Here is a 16885-nt window from a genome sequence, read left to right on the forward strand (position 1 = left end):
GAATTAGTCACACTGGGTAATCGTGGCTACACAATTCAGAGAGGATGACAACATTTAAAGCAAAAATAAGAGTTTATTTCTTCACTTCTTAGGGAGGCAAAACTTCTGTGCCTCAGGACACGCTGCTGCTGGATGTCCTCTTGAGCAGCCAGTTCCCACACCAGGCTGAGGGTCAGCCACCCCAGGCTCAGTGTGACACCAACCTGATGTGATTGCTGCTCTGCTCTGGGTCCAAGGGCATCCCTTGCAGGGCCTGCAACAGCAGGGCTGGGAGCAGTGACATTATCTGTTATATCACAGGGACTTTTGCAGTTTTTGCTGTGAGTGCTCAAAAGTAGAACTCCTGACCTGGCATTCAGGCTCTTTGCTTTGTTAAAACATTTTCCTTGGTTTCAGGGATCTCTTCTCCATGGTATCTTCACCAGTGCTTCAAAAGCCACGTTGAGCTCATTGGTGTTTCAAATGCTGTCATGCTGGCACAGAAAACTCCGTTAAAAAAATTACTGCCAAAACAGACATGCATTTTTCCTTGAAATACCTAACATGGGAATAAAGGGAATACATTATCAGAGCAAGAAAAGGATGCCTTCAAAATAGAGCAACACCTGTTAAAGACTCAGTATTACCTTAAGGTCTCCTGTGAGTCCCCCACTCAAGGAGCATCAGGTGCAAGTGCTCTGTTCCCTGGGCAGCAGAAAGATGGCACCTGTGTGAGCCAGACCCAGGGCCTATAAAACCCTCCCTGAGCAGCCCCAGGCCAAGCTTGTGGTGCCCTGAAGAGATGGGGTCTGAGCAGCAGTGCTGGAGCACCTCAAGGATGTGGTGAGTGTGGTTTGGGGTACAAGGGGAGCTGGGTCCTTTCCTTGCTGCTCTCTCATTTGATTCTCTTTCCTTGCAGGTTGCTGCTCCTGTTTGGATTTTTGCTGTGCTTAGCCCCTTGTGCTGATGGCCTGGGGGACCAGGATCTCTTGGGTAATGTGCTCTTTCTGGGCTGGCTGTGGTGGGGATGTGGGTTTGGGTTTTCCTGCAGCTGCTTCCCCTCTGCCTTGGCATGGGGGGGCTCTGGAGGCTGCCAGGCTGGGGCTTGCAGGGTGTGTGCCTCCAGGAGGGTCTGCTGGAGCTCATGGTGGCCTTTGTTCTGCAGAGAATGTGACCTGCCATAGGCATGGGATGGAAGTTGAGTTTTCCAGAGAGCTTAGCAACTACTCCTGGCATGTGTGTGTTGTTGGTATGTACTGTGCTGCCCTGGCCCTTCTGCTGACACCTGCCTGCTGCAGGGCTAACCTTCCCCATCCCTCCTAGATGTGAGTGGGGAGGAGCTCGTGTCCTGTGAGCACACTGTGGATTATGAGAGGCTGACACTCAGTGTCCTGTTTGTCAACTGCACCAGCCTGCAGGTAAGGGGGCCTTCATCCTGGGAAGCTGCTATGAAGGAGTTAGGAGATGTTTATTTTCTTCCCTGGACAGGGGATTGCTATTTCTTTCCTCAAGGCTGAGGATGCTTATACTTCTGATAATCTAAAACTTTTATAGAAGAGCACTTCATGCCAAAAAACTGAAAAATAAAATCAACCCCAAAGCTACTGAAGTTCTTATTCTTTCAATTATCTATTAAATCCCTCAGCCTGTCATAGATGTTATGTTTTCCTGTAGAGGACCTGAATTACTTGACAGGTTTTCTTGTAGGGAGATGGACCAGGTTCAAGAGTTTTTGAGCACGAATCTATTTAAATATGTATTGACAGACAATTAACACCATATGCTGATCATAGCTGTTGAGGTAGAGTAGTCAGTGGGAGGCCAGAACCAGATGCTTTACTTGTATCTGCTGCTTTTAAGTATTTGAAATACCACAGGACTCTGTTCTGCTGTTTATTAGCTTAGTTTTTTTGGGCGGCTGACTCTGGCACTAAATCCTGCTACTCCTTGGAGTTTTCTCCTTGACTTCTGCAGTTATCTTTGTATCTTCTGCTCTAACCCTGTGCCCCCCTGCTTTCCTAAAGAGCTCATCCTTTTCCTTTGGGCTTTTCAAACAAGAAGTCACCTTGTCCTGGTGCAAACACCTAAACCAGCTCTGGAGTTGGAGTTCAGGCCCAATGGCTTTTAGTGCCCTCATGCCGCAGTGATTTCTGCAGCCTCTTGCTAATTCATGTCTCTTGTCTGTAGCATGGTCAGCACCAGCTCTGGCTGAAGCTGATGGTGAATGACACAATGGGAGAGGAGACCAATATCACCTACAGCGCCCACTGTGACAGCATTCCTGTAGATGAAGTCACTGCTCCTGTGTTTGTTGGTGTTACAAACTGCACCAAAGACTTCATGGCAGTAAGTAGAGGGGTGGGAGTGCTGTAAATCCTGCTCTGAGGCTGTCAAAGCAGGGTGGTTGTCTCCTGGAGTTGTCTGGGATCTGGGGAAAGCTCCAATGAGCTGCAAGGAGCTCTCTTGGCTGCAGGTTCACTTTGGCTTGGCTGCTGGCTCTTTGGAGAGCTGGTTTGCAAATGGTCATTAATGATGCACTCAGTCTGGCTCCAGTCCTGTTGCAGGGGAAGCTGATGCTGGCAGTTTACTTTGGGAAGCTGTAGTAGAGATTTTGGTGTGTGGCTACTGCCCTGCAAGTTCCTGCAGTCTAATTCTCATTCTGTGTTTCAGGTTACCTTCCCAGGACTCATTTCAAGTCTCAGTGATGAGCAGAAGGTATGTCCTTCCCACCTTGTGAGAGAGCTGGGGGGGAGTGCCTGAGATTTTGGGATAAACTGAGCCTGATATCTCCAAGTTTGGGCAGGGACCTCTCTGATGGACTTGCATCTCGTTGGGAAGCTTAGTTCTGCCCTGTCAATATAGGATTGAATGTAAAGCCTGGGAGGTGGCAGCCCTGCAGAGAGAAAATCCAATGCCTTGATGCTTCTGTGCCTTTTGATTTCCTGCTTTGCAGCTTCCAGCAACTCCAATGCCCTGGAATCTGTCAGTTGATGATGGAACCAGAATACATCAGCTAAGCCTGGGCCAAGCAATGCAGCAAGGCTATAACTTTCTAGTTGATGGCCACAACCTGATCTTTCAGGTGGCCTTTGCTGCCACTGGAGTTGTGTCCTACAAGGTATGTGAATGGAGAACCAGCACTGAGGCATTACCCAGTCCCTGTTTGGGCAGCACTGTCTCCCTCCTGTAGACCTGGGAAAAGCATTTTCAGGCCAGGGCCGGAGCTGATATCAGACTGGTGCACTGCTGGGCTGAGCTGGTGTGGGCAAAGCTGTCCCTGAAGTGCCTGGCACAAGGGGCTGGGAAGGCACAGTGTGTCCCTCAGACAGCAGCACAGTGAGTGGGAGACTCCAAAAGCAGAATTCCAGCTACAGCCAGTCCTGGGAACATCTGACTGGCAGTCTCATGATCCGCAGCTGTTTTTAGAAAGGGTGAGGTGGGAAGAAGCTGCTGCTGCAGACCTGAACCTGATGCAGTCTGTGGCCCTCTGGGGTTGGTCCTGTGATGGATCAGAGCTGAGCACTGTCTAACAGAGCTCCCTCTTTTTTGTCAGCTCAATGACAAGGTGCTCTACACTGTGGCACTCAAGCTCATGTACGGCCCTCCTGAGCGTAGCCTGACTGTGGAGTCAAGGATGCTTTGTGCTCCAGGTAATGCATGGAAAAAGCCAGAACCTGACCCCACTTTGCTCCAGGGAAAGTGATGTTATATTTATCCAAGATTTTGTTGCAGGTTCAGCAATCTGTAATGCAACACACATGACTGTTGCCATCCCAGCCTTTCCAGGGATCCTTATGGATGTGGATGTAGAGAATAAGACCATCCCCATGGATCAGCTTCAGGAAAATGGAATCACTTTGGACACACAGAGAGGGATCAGGCTGTATATTAGCAAGGGAATCCTGAAGTCCAGGGTGAGTTCTGATCCTTGCATCACAGGTGTTGGTGTGATCACCCCTCCTTGGTGTTTTGAGACCCACAGGCACAGTGGCTTTGACCTTGACTAAGGATCTGTTGAGCCAGTCATGCCCTGTGGCTGGCTGAGGACAGGTGTGATTTAAGATGAATGCAAACTGGATTTGTAATAGATAGGCATCATGCAAGGTAACTTGGGTTTCCTGGAGTCTTTTGGCAAAAACAGATGGAGGTGGAAATATTCCTCTTGGAGGGGGAAGGTATTTGGCATGCCTGGAGCAATGCAAATGAACTTCCCCTGTGGCCAGAGTGCTCTTCAGGCTTGGCTTATTTGTTAATCAGCTCCAACAGGTGGATGTGTTAAAAAGAGCTCTTGTCACACTCTAAGGGAATCTCTCTTGTCCTTCAGCTACGTGGGGAGAGCTGCTCAGGACTTCAGTACTACATGTCCTCTTTGAAACTGGCTTTTCACTTCCATGGGGAGACTGTGGCAATGTTGATGCAGCCTGAGTGCCCCTGTGAGAAGCACACACCAATAGGTAAGAGACTGATTCCTGCAGCTCCCTCAGTATGGCTCATTGTTACACTTTGTGTTGGATTAGGTCACCTCACCAACAGCTCCTGGCAGACAGAGCTGTCACTGACTCAATGACAACTTCTGTGAACCTCTGTTACAGCTGCTGTGTGCACCCAGGATGGCTACATGGATTTTGAAATCCTGGCTGAGAGTACCACACCACTGCTGGACTTGGATACACTCAGGCTCAGGGATCCTGCGTGCAGGCCAGCCTACAGGTCACCTCTGAATGACAGGGTTCGGTTCCATGTCCCCCTGAACGGGTGTGGGACCAGGCACTGGGTGAGTGTGGCCAGGGCTGGAGGGGGTGGGATTCAGGCACTGGCAATTCCCTCACTAATGCTGTCATTTACCTGCAGTTTGATGGGGAGCAGATTCATTATGAGAATGAGGTGAGGTCATCATGGGCAGACCTTCCCCTGGGCAGGATCTCAAGGGACAGTGAACTCAGGTGTGTCTGGAAACATCTTTAGCCCATCCCGTACTGTATTACCCATACAGCAATACATGATTTACCTGCTCCTTCCCTGTTGCAGGTTAACAGTCATCTGCTCCTTCAGCAATGGTGATGCCTCCCTCACTGTAAGAGTAGACAACCTTTCTCCTCCACCTCCTTCAGTGAATCAAGGCTCCCTCTCCTTAGTTCTTCTAAGCTACCCAGGTAAAGCTGGCTCTGGGCTTGGAAGGCTGGGAAGTATCTGGGGCTTGTGGAGGGGAGGGTGGATGAGTGAACTCTTCTGGCGTATGGACTTCTGTCCTGGTGTGCTTCCTTCCTGCTTATCCATGCTACTTGAGCAGATACCTTAAATCTGTGGCCCTTGGACAGAGTTGCTCAACCAGCTTCAGTTGAGGAGCTTAAGACCCTCTTTGCACCCTGAGTTATTTAACATGAGTGACTTTGTCTCTTGCAGAGGACTCGTACAGGCAGCCCTACCGTGAGGATCAGTATCCCATAGTGAGGTACCTGCGCCAGCCCATCTTCCTGGAAGTTCAGGTCCTGAACCGCAATGACCCCAGCCTGCACCTGGTGCTGGATGACTGCTGGGCAACGGCCTCCCAGGAGCCAGGATCCCTGCCCCAGTGGAATATTGTTGTAGATGGGTGAGTGCCCCACCACAGGAGTGAAAGCACCTTTGGCAGTGGGTGTGAGGAGTCCCAAATTCTCCCCTGCTCCCTCTTTAGTAAGAGAGTCTTAAGTGTGAGGGCCTTCTAAGTGCTGCCCTGGAATGCTCGAATTTGAGGGTGCTTCCTTCTTCCTACAATCTTGAAATTTAATCTGCTGCTTAAATGAGTCAACACCAACAACCCAAATCTTCTCTACCTTGATGTTCTGACTGGGTTTGCATTTATTGGCAGCTGTGAGTATGACCTAGACAGCTACAGGACTGTGTTCCACCCTGTGGGACGTGGTGTCAGCTATGCCAACTATCGCCAAAGGCTGGAAGTGAAGACTTTTGCTTTTGTTTCTGGTGACAAAGCCCTTTCTGGCCTGGTAGGTGATGTTGGACTTGGAACAGTAGTAAGAGCAGCTGCTGTTTCAAAAGGAAGAGGTGTCTCACTCCTCTCATTCTGCCCCAGGTGTACTTCCACTGCAGCGTTCTGCTCTGCCACCGTTTTCACCCAGACTCCCCATTGTGCATCCCAAGATGCCCAAGGCCATCCAGAAGCAAGAGAGGTAATGTCTGAGTGGATTTTAGGTTGTACTGATCCAAGATAACCCCCTGCACTGCAGGATTCACCTGTGCTGTGTTTCTGTTGTAGAAAGTGGGATGGCAGCTGTGAACTCTGCTATGGTGAGCCTGGGGGGCCCTGTCCTCCTTGTGCCAGAAGAGTGGTCTGCAGCCCGAGGTACTGGGCCGGGGGTGCTGGGGGGGTGTTTTTTGTGCTCAGTTTGTGGAGACAGATCCTCACCAACTGCCCTTCCCTTTGATTTGCAGGGAGCACTCTCCTGAGCAAGGAGGCGTGGGCTGCCATTGCAATGATTGCTGTTCTCTCTCTGGCCACAATGCTGCTATTTCTGGCTTGTCTTAAATGCCTAAAGAGAAGAGCATACATGGTAAATGTGATACATTAGTGTGCATTTCCAAATAAAATTGGAGTATTCACTTGGTGAATTCTGTCTGTCATGTATTCTCTCTCCTGCATCTAGTTATGCAAATCAACACTGCTCATCCTCTGAATGTCCCCTTACTGTACATTTGTCCTTAACAATTGCTATAATACTTAATTTCCTGAGCATCTTTGTTCTGCAACAGCCTATTGCTATGCTAAATTCCTGTTGGACTTTGCAGCCATTTTCCTTTCTTGAATTGCTTATCATTGTTTAAAATTGTGATTCCATTTAATTGGGTTTTTATAAATCCATGTTGTGCCAGTATCTGCAGGATGAGTAGCTTCTCCAACTGTTCTTGTAAACATGAGCCCTGCACTGTACCTGGAAAGTAAAACCTGGCTTTATTGAAATTATTTAGCAACACCCAGAACTTGTGTTGCTTTACTGTTAAAACCAAACTAAATTCCTTTGTCCTTGTGGGAATCAAATCATTACAAAAGGTCTTTGAAGAAGATGTACAGTAAAGCCTCCCTTTTCTGTGTACAGCAGCCCAGAAGGATACTAGAAAAACTGAAGTGGAACAGATTTCTTGCTGCCAGAGCTGGTCTTCTGATGGCAGGAAGTTCTATTGGCCACTTAATAGGAGCACCAGGAGTGTGTAATTTGGGGTGACAAAGTTTCTTCCCTCAGACTGGGGGAGGGAAAGTGTGAGTACAGCTAAAGCTGTCTTGTCTGCAACACTGACAGCACTGTCTGTAGCTGTAACGCTGCCACCTGAGGTGAGGCAGTTTTTCATGCAGTTCTTGTTTTGTGTTTTGTATATATTGCCTTGCATAGTCAAGGAAATGAGGCATAAAATATAATTGCATGTGACAGAGTGAAAGTGCTTTGCTGTAGTAGGAGTGTTACAGCCTTAGGTTAAACATTGTCTGGTAATTTTGAGCAGGGAGAGTGGGCATCACAAGTCCAGCTCTGTGCTCTCAGTGTGCAGAGATTCAGATCAAGTCAGTGGCTGGACCCTGACACTTGTCCAGCATGCTGTGCACAAACAGCACAGGCTCTGGGGTTGTCTGCCACAGCCCCTACTTCACTTAGGCATTATTAGTGAGCTGTTATTAATGCAATAGACTTCAGGCTGCATTTTCTAAGTATTAATGTGTATTTCATGCAAAGAGAGCATGGAGTAGAGACCATGATGAATATGGTCATTAGACCTTATGCTAGTATTTAATCAACATTATAATGATATACAAACAGTGAAACTATGAATCTCACATTGGAGCCACTTAATTAAAATCAGTTTCTGTCATTGGCCTGATAGAAGTTAGGGTTGAAAGGATTACTTAAGCTACTGTCCAGCAAACAACCTGCTATACTTAAGTCTTGTTGACTTAGCACTTGGCTGGAATATGAAGTATTTCTGCAAAAGCCAGGTAAGTGGTCCTTGATGAAGAGGGTTTATGTACTTAACTGTAGGCTGTACTTCACTGTATGGGCTGTTTAGCTCTTCTGACCCTAATAGGGCTGATCTTAATATTCCCTTGCTCCATCCTTCTTGTTCTGAATGGTGGGGAAAAGATCTTTGTGTGTGTTCAGGTAGAAAAGTTTCCTTGTTTCTTATTGGAGCTTGAACCTTTGCTCTAGGATAGTTGGAGTTTAGTAAACAATGTTACAGTGACATGTAAATATGCTAGTTAACATCCCAATAAGCTAAAATATTTTTCCATATCTTATGTATGTGAATCTGCAGACTTGCACTAGTGAAGGTATTTAAAATAACTCAGCTACCTTCTGAATGGGAAGCAGTAAGAGCTTTACTTTTGCTCTTTGACTCTTCTGTATTTTGTACTATTTTTACTGCCTGAGGAGGTGAGACCAAGAGCTTGTACATGCCATCTAGGTCAAAAAGAAAGTTGTCCTTGCCTGGTTTCAGCCCCTAGCTGATATTTTTTGCCTAGGGTAAGACTTCAGATGTGGCATGTGAGAGGAGACCTGCCCTGCCCCTGGTTTCTGGGGGTGGGGGGTTAACTATAGTTCTCTCAGGGTGGCTCATTTAATGCTCTTTAGGGATATTGTAGGGGTGCTTTGGATGAAGACCCTTAATTTAAATCAAGGAAAACACAGGATTGTTCCTTAATTTGCACATAATTTACTCTACAGCCCAGCCACATGCATTCCTTCCCTCTTCCTCTGTGTGCTGTTGCCTCTCTGTTCCCTATTCAAGTGTTATCTGCAAAGTTTAAGTAAAGTACAAATTATTCCTTTCCTGCATCCAGGTAGAGGTTCCTCTCTTCCAACACAGGGCAGGGTGAGGTGGGGATGATGGTGCTGCACAAGAAGGCAGAGGAATTACTCAAGGAACCTGCTGCAGGTGGAGGCAGCATTGACTCTGCAGCCTGAGCTCAAACAGCTGCTTCAGGAGCCATATCACAATTGGTTGCCCCAAGTCTCCTTAGATGTGGGATATTTGGGGTCCCCCAGGCTGTAGGGCCATGAGAGTGGCTGCCTCTTAAGGCATGTGTATGCCTAAAGTAAGGGGCAGGGAACCAGAGCTGAGAGCTGAGTAGGCTGAGGAGCAGCTTGGGAATGGGGCCATGGGGTGGGAGTCTCCTGCCAGATTCTTGTGGGGTTGGTGGTGTTCTGCAGAAAGCTGAGAGCAACTGAGAAAATGGGGACTTGGCAGGATCCTGTCTTGCTAAGGACTTCTTATCGCTACTGCAGTCTTTAATAATTCAAAGAAGAAAACAACCCCTGCCCTCCTTTTAAGGGATGCCTTACTGTCTCCAGTAAAACACCTACTCTATGCTGACCTAGTTTTTCTTCAGCATCTCTCAACTGAAAATATTACTCTGCTGCTGGCACTGCAGAAAAAAGCAGCTCTTGGTGCACAGACACAGCAAGAAGCCTTGAAATGACAGGCTGACAAGCATGCAAAGGTCAGGGCAGCAGGAGCAGAACTGTTCCAAGTGTACCTGCAGGTAGCTGAGAATTCACAGTTTTAGTTCCTGCTAAGTGCTGAGGACAGAAGGAATTATATAAAGCAAAACACATTTACAATGCAGAGGGAAATGGTTCATGTTGGGTCAGACTCTGAGTGGGACTGGATGAACTTATTTTAGTGTCTGCTGATTTTATTAAGTAATGCCTCTTCCCTTCAGAAGATGAGGGCATAAAGGAGGATGAGGGGAAAGGATTTAGCTGTGTATTTGTGTACTAGTTGTGCTGTAAAGATTTTGTGTTGTAACTTGAGGCAGGTGCAATGGCTTTATTGCTCTGCCTTTGGAGGTGCCTGCTGGAAAGCTCCTGCAGGCAGCCTTGCCTGAGGGCAGGCTGGCTCTGTGGCTTTGTGCTGTTTGCTGAATTAATGTGCCATTAAAAGAAAGGGCTCCTGGAAATCTTCTGGGGATTATTTCACTCTACAGCTGAAGTGTGAGGCCAGCTTAGCCTAAGAGCTGAAACTATTACTGTCACTACTTTGTGAGGCACCTTACAGCTCAGGTAGGCTCTGTGTCCATATTTTAGTCAAGCAGCAGGTTTGTTCATGCAAAACTAAATAAAACTAATTTAGACCTTAGAGATCTGCATTTCCTTTACAGGCATGAGAAGGGGAGTAATCTGCAGTTTGTGGCTTAGCAATATTGACCATATAAAATACTTTATTCAAGGAGAAAACATTAGCTCCAACTGTAGCCTTCCTAAAACAAGATGTGAAAAAAATTGCTTTTACTGTAGAATAAACCAGACTAGTAAAACAATCTGGTTAAACAAACAGCACTTTATTAAACTAAAATAGTTAGATACTTTATGCTTAAAAATATAATAATATTTGCAAAAATGAAAAAGTTTAAATAACATACACAAAGTTACAACTGAGAAGCAAACCAGGCAATTTAAATACCTAAACATACCTAAGCATACCCCTGATATGATGAGGCAATGAGAGTAAGTAAAATATCCCTTTGGAATAACATAACATCTAAAGGGAGGAAAAAAGCTTAGACCAGACATATGACAAACCCACTTTTCCCTTTATAATGAACATAAAGCATTGGTGTACTCATTCTATTTGAACAAAGTTTAAGGCTTACAAATATTTTTCCACATTCAAAATGTGTTTCTACTGTTCTGAACTGTGATACTTTTGTATCAAAGTGACCACTGCTCTGTACTAAAAGGAGTACATTCAGAACTCCAGTATCTGAGAAACCAAATATCTCCCACCCCTCTCTGTCCATCTTGCCATTGACTTAACAGTACCAACTATTATTACATCCCTTTATCAAATTCTGTGGAACACTCCATCATGCACCTACTCCTACCACTGCACTGCTGCTTCTTGATTATTCCTAAGATCCCTTTTACAGTGCCAGTGTAAGATGTATATTGATTTTTCTCACTTTCCAGGAGTACACAATGATTGAATGGTTAATGAGTAAACAATTACATAGCAAATGCTGGGATTGTATAGCTAAGTGCCTATAAAATGGGGAGAAATCTACTTATTCACTCTTTGCAGTATTGGCAGAAAGATCCAAGCCAGGCTGCTTCTGTGGTAAACTTCCATTAGCATCTTGCTTCCTCATCTGAGCCCTGTGTACATGAGAAAAGAATGGTTTAATTGTCTGTCCTCCCTAAGATTGTCTTTTAAATTTTTGCCGAAAAAAGAAGAGCAATCTGAGATGTCCCAGACAGGTTTACATCTGCTGCTGGTCTACCTAAGTTTCTCTCAAAAGAGGAACAAAAAATAGATGGTGTTACCTGGTTTAACATCAAAGCTGTAGTTAAATGGGGCTGGTGTGTAGGATGGACTGAGCATTTGGATATGCTTTGGAAAACAGAAGTCTTCTGGGACTGGTGGGCAGTGTTGTGGATGTGGCAGCATGCCCAGAAACTGGGCTTTGCACCATGCTTCTGTCACTCTGCTGCCATCTCAGGCAGCTTTGTGTGTCCTCACGAGCTGTGCAAACACAGCTGTGCTGAAGGAGCTAACTGAGGAAGCCTACAAGAGAGCAGCTGGGATTTTTCTTCTTGCTCTTCCCCATGGCACAGTGGTTACTGTGGTTCTTTCCCTGGCAGGTATTTCAGGGCCACAGGTGGCACTCCAGCACAGCCTGCTGCTGCTGCCTCCTGCTCAGCTGCCTGGCTGAGGCAATGCTGACTGGAACAGGTCTCCAAAGTCCTGAGAGGCACAACTGGCAACTCACACAGCGCACTATCCTACAAAACCTGTTATTTTTATTTTGATCATGCTGGTTTTTTTTTTTTTTTTATGTATTCCTCAATGTAGATTTGCCTATCCCAAATCTACAATGCATTTTGTTCCCTTACTCTACAAATGCAGGTAAGCAGAGATAGCTGGGTCTTCCTGCAGGAAAAACTGCAAAAGGTTCATCTCCTACACAAAATTCAACTTGGCAGTAGGTTTTAATGATTAAAGCAACACATTAGAGTGAGACAAAGGTGTATTTTACTGCCTGGTGTCATGTTGTGTTAGCACATTCACATTTAAAGACCATTTCTGTTTCCTCTGTCCCAAAAAGGAAAAAGGGCATGAATTAAAGCTCATTTGAATACCTGTCAATGACCAGACAGCTGCATGCTGCATTTTAAGCCATGAGGGTAGCCTGAGATTCAAAGCATTCAACAAACAATGGTAAACTAATCAACAAAGGCTCATTTAGGAAAAAACATGAAGCAATGAATGCAGAGTTGCAGAGTTTGAAATCCAAGCATGGATCAAGGACATCCAGACTCACCTCGATGCACACCAGTAGTTGACCAGAGTTGAAAGAGCAACGTAAGAAACACTCAGCACTCCAGAAACTCCCAGGGACAGGGCTCCCAGGCCACACAGCACACACAGGAGGGCTATGCCCCCTATGGCTATGACAACACCTAAAAAAACAGCACTCTGTTACTTAAACAAGTCTATGTACGAATACAGGAGCTGACATTCTATCACAACCCCAATTTAAAACAATTTGGGAAAACCACCTTCCTCACACATCTGGGTTGCCTCCTTAAAAGCTATGCATGCTCAAGATAACTGGTTTAGGCATATCCTGGTGGCTGGGATTAGAAAGGAAAATAGGATTTTCCCTGTATAGATTACACTTAATTAGATTACTATTCTTGTATTAAGGGTTTTACTACTGCTGAGACTTGAGGACTACACATAGAAATCCTCAATTGCTAGGACTCAAACTTCCAGAAGGAAAAAATAAAAAGGAAAAAGATAACCTGCCTTAAAAGGGAAGAGGCAAGTACATCCATGAATGTATACAGTACCTTCCATGACTATCACACCAATACAGGCCATTACAGCTGTTGTAACAACAAAAACCAGGAAAAATCCAACAGGAACAGCTGACACTGCAATAAACATCAGGAGTGATAAGGCAACAAAAGGATGGTCATCTAAATATTGGCCAACACGAGAATTCATAAAGGCAACAACCTGCAGATGAAAGAAAAATGTTTTAGATTTTTTTTAATCTCTTGTCACAGATATCTTTCACAGATCACTGCTGCTGTAGTGAAGCACAGGCAGGATAGATTTGCAGCTGGAAGAGGGAACACCTCTTGCCTCTTTGTTTAAAAAGCATGGGGCCTTGCTCTACTATCTCAAAGGGTTATGCCAGTAAAACACAAAAATGCAAAACAGGCTTTCCTCTTTCTTGACTGAAGGTGTGGGAGGACAGGCCTTCCCACAGGCCTTACAGTGTTCATTTAAAAAACAGGGAGTGCATTTAAATAAACCAGGGTGTGATATCCTGATAGTTACAAAAGGAATCGCTTTATAAACATATAAAATTACAATCCAGACCCACATTTGCGTTGCTGTGGATGGTCTGCACCACGGAGTGCCATTGCTTCTGTAGTTCCTGCATTTCTTTAGACATGTTATTAATCCTCAGCCACGACCTCTTCTGAACAGCCAGTTCTCACTCTGCCATCCAATTTCCCTTAAAATTAAGGTACAATTAGCAACAGGCTCATACAGATGCTTTGTGAAAATGTTTCCTTTGTATAAAGAGAGAATGCACGTTTCAGCTGAAGTGATACACAGTCTAAATCATTACTTTTACAAAAGCACATTTAAGGTAGAGGGCTTGTCCCTGCAAGCTCTTCTGAAACTCCCACAGCCAAGTAGCAAGACACAGGTGACTCTTACCTTCTTCCTTTGTAACATTAACCCTGTGCTTACCCGTCAGGGTATTCACTTACCAGTAAAAACATCACTTCTAACCACTGGCATGGACAATTTGTTGCTATGGGTTCTGGAAACCAGTAACACACTAATGACACTCATTTCTGTGAGTATCTTTGTGCTCAGCATCGAGATCATACCCCACACAGCTTCAAAACTCGGCATATTAAGGCAAAATGCTTTCAGATGCTCTGCACATACTGAATTGTGTCAGTTTCAAGGAAACCTCAGCTCAGTAATCTCCCTGCAAATTTCCAGCTGTTGTTGCAGGGGGACCCCTTACAAGGGGCAGGTTAGAGGATGCTTTTTGCTGCTTGCTACCCCGAGCAGCTAGAGTGCCGGTGTCCCTGCCGCGCCCCCGCACAGACACGGGCCCTCCCGGGCACATTTTCACACACTGTCACACACTGTCACACATAGCGGGTGAGCCCCGGCAGCGCCGGGCAGGAGCTGCCCGCGGGGCGCGCCCGAGCCCGGGCGTTACCTCGGCCACCGCCCGCGGCCTGCACCGGCACCCAGCACCGCGGCCAGGGCACAGCGCTCACCCCCGGTCACCGCTGCAGCCACCCCCCGAACCAGCGCCCCGGCCAACAGCGGCTCCCCGGCGTGTGTCCCCCGCAGGTAATGGGGGACACGGCCCCGCTCCCGCAGCGCTGCCGGGCCGCGGCCCTCCCGCCCAGCCGGGCAGAGCCGGAGCCCGGGCTGGCGGAGCGGGGCGGCGCCGGCCCCGGCAATGCCCCCCTCACCTGCGGCTGCCGCCCGCCGGGCCGCGGCCCCGCTCGGCCGCTCGCCCCCGGCTGCCGGGCCTGCCGGGCTGGGGCAGCGCCGCTCTCCCGCCGCTGTCTCCTCCCCGCGGGGGCCGGGCAGGGCCCGCCTGTGGCGGCGCAGCGCGGCCGTGGGCGTGCGGCTCCCGGGCCGGGCTGTAAAGGCCGCTGTTGCTTACGGCGGTGCCTGATGCCCCTCGGGCGTCCTATCGCGTCCCCCTTGCTGTCCTGCCCTTCATTCCGGCCCTACCTCAGCCGCTCAGTCCGGGCACCCTCATGGGTGTCCGTCCTAGAGGTTTGTGTTGGTTTAGGACATGCAGCCTGGAGCTTTTTGGAATGGAGGCCGGAAAATGAGGGTATCTGCGGTCTCCGTGCCGCTGTGGAGGCGTGCAGAGGCTGCTCGGCCCCGGTGGCAGCAGTGCTCCGTGGGTGTCTGTAGTGCCACCGTCCCCAGGCTGGCAGGCAGGGAGCTGGGAGTGCTCGGTGGCGCCGTGAGGAGCGCTGGAACAGCCGCTGTGGGACGCCTCACCCGGCTCCGCCACCTTCCCCCGTCCCGGTGGCTGTTCCCACACGGTCCCACCTCGTCCTGCTGCCTCCGGGTGTTTTGGTGCCCACGTGGCAAACCTGTTCGGGGAGATGTGCCATGTGAGGAGCAATTGCGTTAGGAATTCAGCCGGGTTTTCAGCAAAAGCAATGCGGCTGCAGTGCCTCAGCCTTTGGCAGGGACTGTTCTCAGCAGCGATGCTCGCTGAGGTGTGTCCCACGATGGTTGGCCCTAGCTGTTCTCCAGAGCCATCATGAGGGTGTGCACAGGCAAGCCTGAGATTCAGTGAAATCCCAGCTTCTGCTACACTGATTTTTTTTCATGCTGTAAATTACAATCAGAAATGAGTTAAATATTCCTGTTTCTCGTCCCAGCTTTAATCGTTTAATTGGTGCCACCTATGAGGGTATTACAAAATTGATGTTAACAGTTTCATGATTATTTTTTTAAAGGCAACAAAATAAACAGCGTGTTTCATTTGGAAATTAATGCAAAAAGAGGTTTTATGAAGTATGGGGGGTTAGATTTATCAGACTGTTGGAGTTCTGTATCTTTGAGGTGCTGATTTCAATGATCTCTGCAGATACCAGGATTTGTGTAGACAGAGGGAATAGGATTTCCATATTAACACATATTTGGACTGTGTAGAGTCTAAAAGCCTAGCACAAGATACCTGCAAGAAGAGGATGGTCAAGGCAAGTGTATTTTGCTTAAGCTCTTACTGTCTTAATCTCATATATTATTAAAGTGCATAGTGGATTGCTATTCCTGGTACATTAGGGTAGGTCATAATAAATTTGTTGGTTTGTATACTTTTTTAAAAAGTGAACATAGGGAAAACTTACTGGCAGAATTGCAGAGTGACATAACTCAGTGATAATGGCACTATAAAGTTTAATGGAGCTGAGTTTAAAGTATACTGGAGATTTTAAATTTCTGGCTGTTTTCAAGCTGCAGTTTTGAAGATAGTCTCATACTTCTTAGTAAATTATTTTCTTGCTATGCATAATTATCTCTACTGCTAAAAATTCATATATAATCTTCCTCTATACAAAACAACCGGTTTTAATGTTTTTCAAGCAGCAGAGATAAGTTATTCAACTTAGAAGGGCATGCATATACGAGCATCCAAGTTGATGTGCACAGAGGAACAGTAGTTACTCTTAACTGCTGCTTAATTGAGCTTGTCTTCATGCCAGTGTCAGCTCCAATTAGCAGGAAAATACTCATGTTGCAAACCAGCACTGAAGTATTTGGAGACTTGCAGCACACATTAGCCAAGCAATTAGCAGCAGCAGCAGTGCTGATTTTGTACCCTGCACTGCTGGCCCGTGTTTAAAGAGCAGTGGCCAACAACAGTGTTCCACTTGTAGGTGGTATAAGGGCAAAGCATAAGGAAAACTGTGCTGTTAACTCAGGAATATCAGCCATTCTCACAGCTCACAGAAAATTGTATGAAAAATAGCAAAGATGATGGGAAAAGGTTTAAAATTGAACTCTTGTTGTGTTGGCAGAAGATGTATAAGGCCCTCTTGAGGGTAGCTATTAAGAGACTATGCTAGATTTCATGTTGGATGGTTGTAATTCCCGTTTGTGGAAGAATGTGATGGAAGACTCAGGATGTAGTGATGACTGTGAGTGGGAGGCAAATGTAGACAGGCTTAGAGGAATTGAGACTATCCCACCTGCTGTGTTCACATCTTCATGGAGTTTGATTCTGAATGGTGGAAAAGTGGCAGAGGTGTTTGGATTCAAGATTTTGACTCTTGAATATTTTTTTCCATTCTTCTTAAGACCATTAGGGTTTATAGACCTTTAGTGCTCTGGGAGCTCTGTGCAGTGC

The 16885-nt window shown here is 46.8% G+C and overlaps 2 protein-coding genes across 3 annotated transcripts; one reads left to right on the plus strand and one right to left on the minus strand.

The window, feature by feature from the left end:
- Positions 1–55: 55 nt before the first annotated feature.
- On the plus strand, positions 56–6601 carry ZP2 (zona pellucida glycoprotein 2). The gene is made up of 18 exons (XM_074553073.1): positions 56–822; positions 899–972; positions 1145–1228; positions 1303–1397; positions 2167–2325; positions 2650–2694; positions 2933–3097; positions 3533–3629; positions 3712–3893; positions 4304–4433; positions 4572–4753; positions 4831–4922; positions 5008–5132; positions 5383–5572; positions 5828–5963; positions 6050–6146; positions 6233–6319; positions 6409–6601. The coding sequence occupies exons 1-18, from the start codon at positions 782–784 to the stop codon at positions 6543–6545; spliced, it is 2118 nt and encodes a 705-aa protein (XP_074409174.1). The 5' UTR covers positions 56–781; the 3' UTR covers positions 6546–6601.
- A 3678-nt stretch (positions 6602–10279) lies between these two features.
- Positions 10280–15176, minus strand: LDAF1 (lipid droplet assembly factor 1). 2 transcript variants are annotated; one of them, XM_005487340.4, is made up of 5 exons: positions 14749–15176; positions 13355–13489; positions 12813–12981; positions 12281–12419; positions 10280–11114 (listed from the first exon to the last, which is right to left on the minus strand). In XM_005487340.4, the coding sequence occupies exons 2-5, from the start codon at positions 13424–13426 to the stop codon at positions 11024–11026; spliced, it is 471 nt and encodes a 156-aa protein (XP_005487397.1). In that variant the 5' UTR covers positions 13427–13489; positions 14749–15176; the 3' UTR covers positions 10280–11023. The 2 variants fall into 2 exon arrangements, with proteins under 2 accessions (XP_005487397.1, XP_074408866.1); XM_074552765.1 differs by lacking the exon at positions 14749–15176 and adding an exon at positions 14481–14705.
- Between the last annotated feature and the right edge of the window lie 1709 nt (positions 15177–16885).

The sequence above is a fragment of the Zonotrichia albicollis genome, chromosome 16 (genome assembly GCF_047830755.1).
Source record: "Zonotrichia albicollis isolate bZonAlb1 chromosome 16, bZonAlb1.hap1, whole genome shotgun sequence".
Classification (NCBI taxonomy): Eukaryota; Metazoa; Chordata; class Aves; order Passeriformes; family Passerellidae; genus Zonotrichia; species Zonotrichia albicollis.

Coding starts and splice junctions, on each gene's coding strand:
- LDAF1 (XM_005487340.4), bottom strand. CDS start 13,426: ATGTCTAAAGAAATGCAGGAACTACAGAAGCAATGGCACTCCGTGGTG. Junction 12,420..12,812: donor TGGTGTGATAGTCATGGAAG/GTACTGTATACA, acceptor CTGTTTTTTTAG/GTGTTGTCATAGCCATAGGG. Junction 11,115..12,280: donor AACTACTGGTGTGCATCGAG/GTGAGTCTGGAT, acceptor TCATGTACACAG/GGCTCAGATGAGGAAGCAAG.
- ZP2 (XM_074553073.1), top strand. CDS start 782: ATGGGGTCTGAGCAGCAGTGCTGGAGCACCTCAAGGATGTG. Junction 3,630..3,711: donor AAGGATGCTTTGTGCTCCAG/GTAATGCATGGA, acceptor ATTTTGTTGCAG/GTTCAGCAATCTGTAATGCA. Junction 6,147..6,232: donor GCCATCCAGAAGCAAGAGAG/GTAATGTCTGAG, acceptor TTTCTGTTGTAG/AAAGTGGGATGGCAGCTGTG.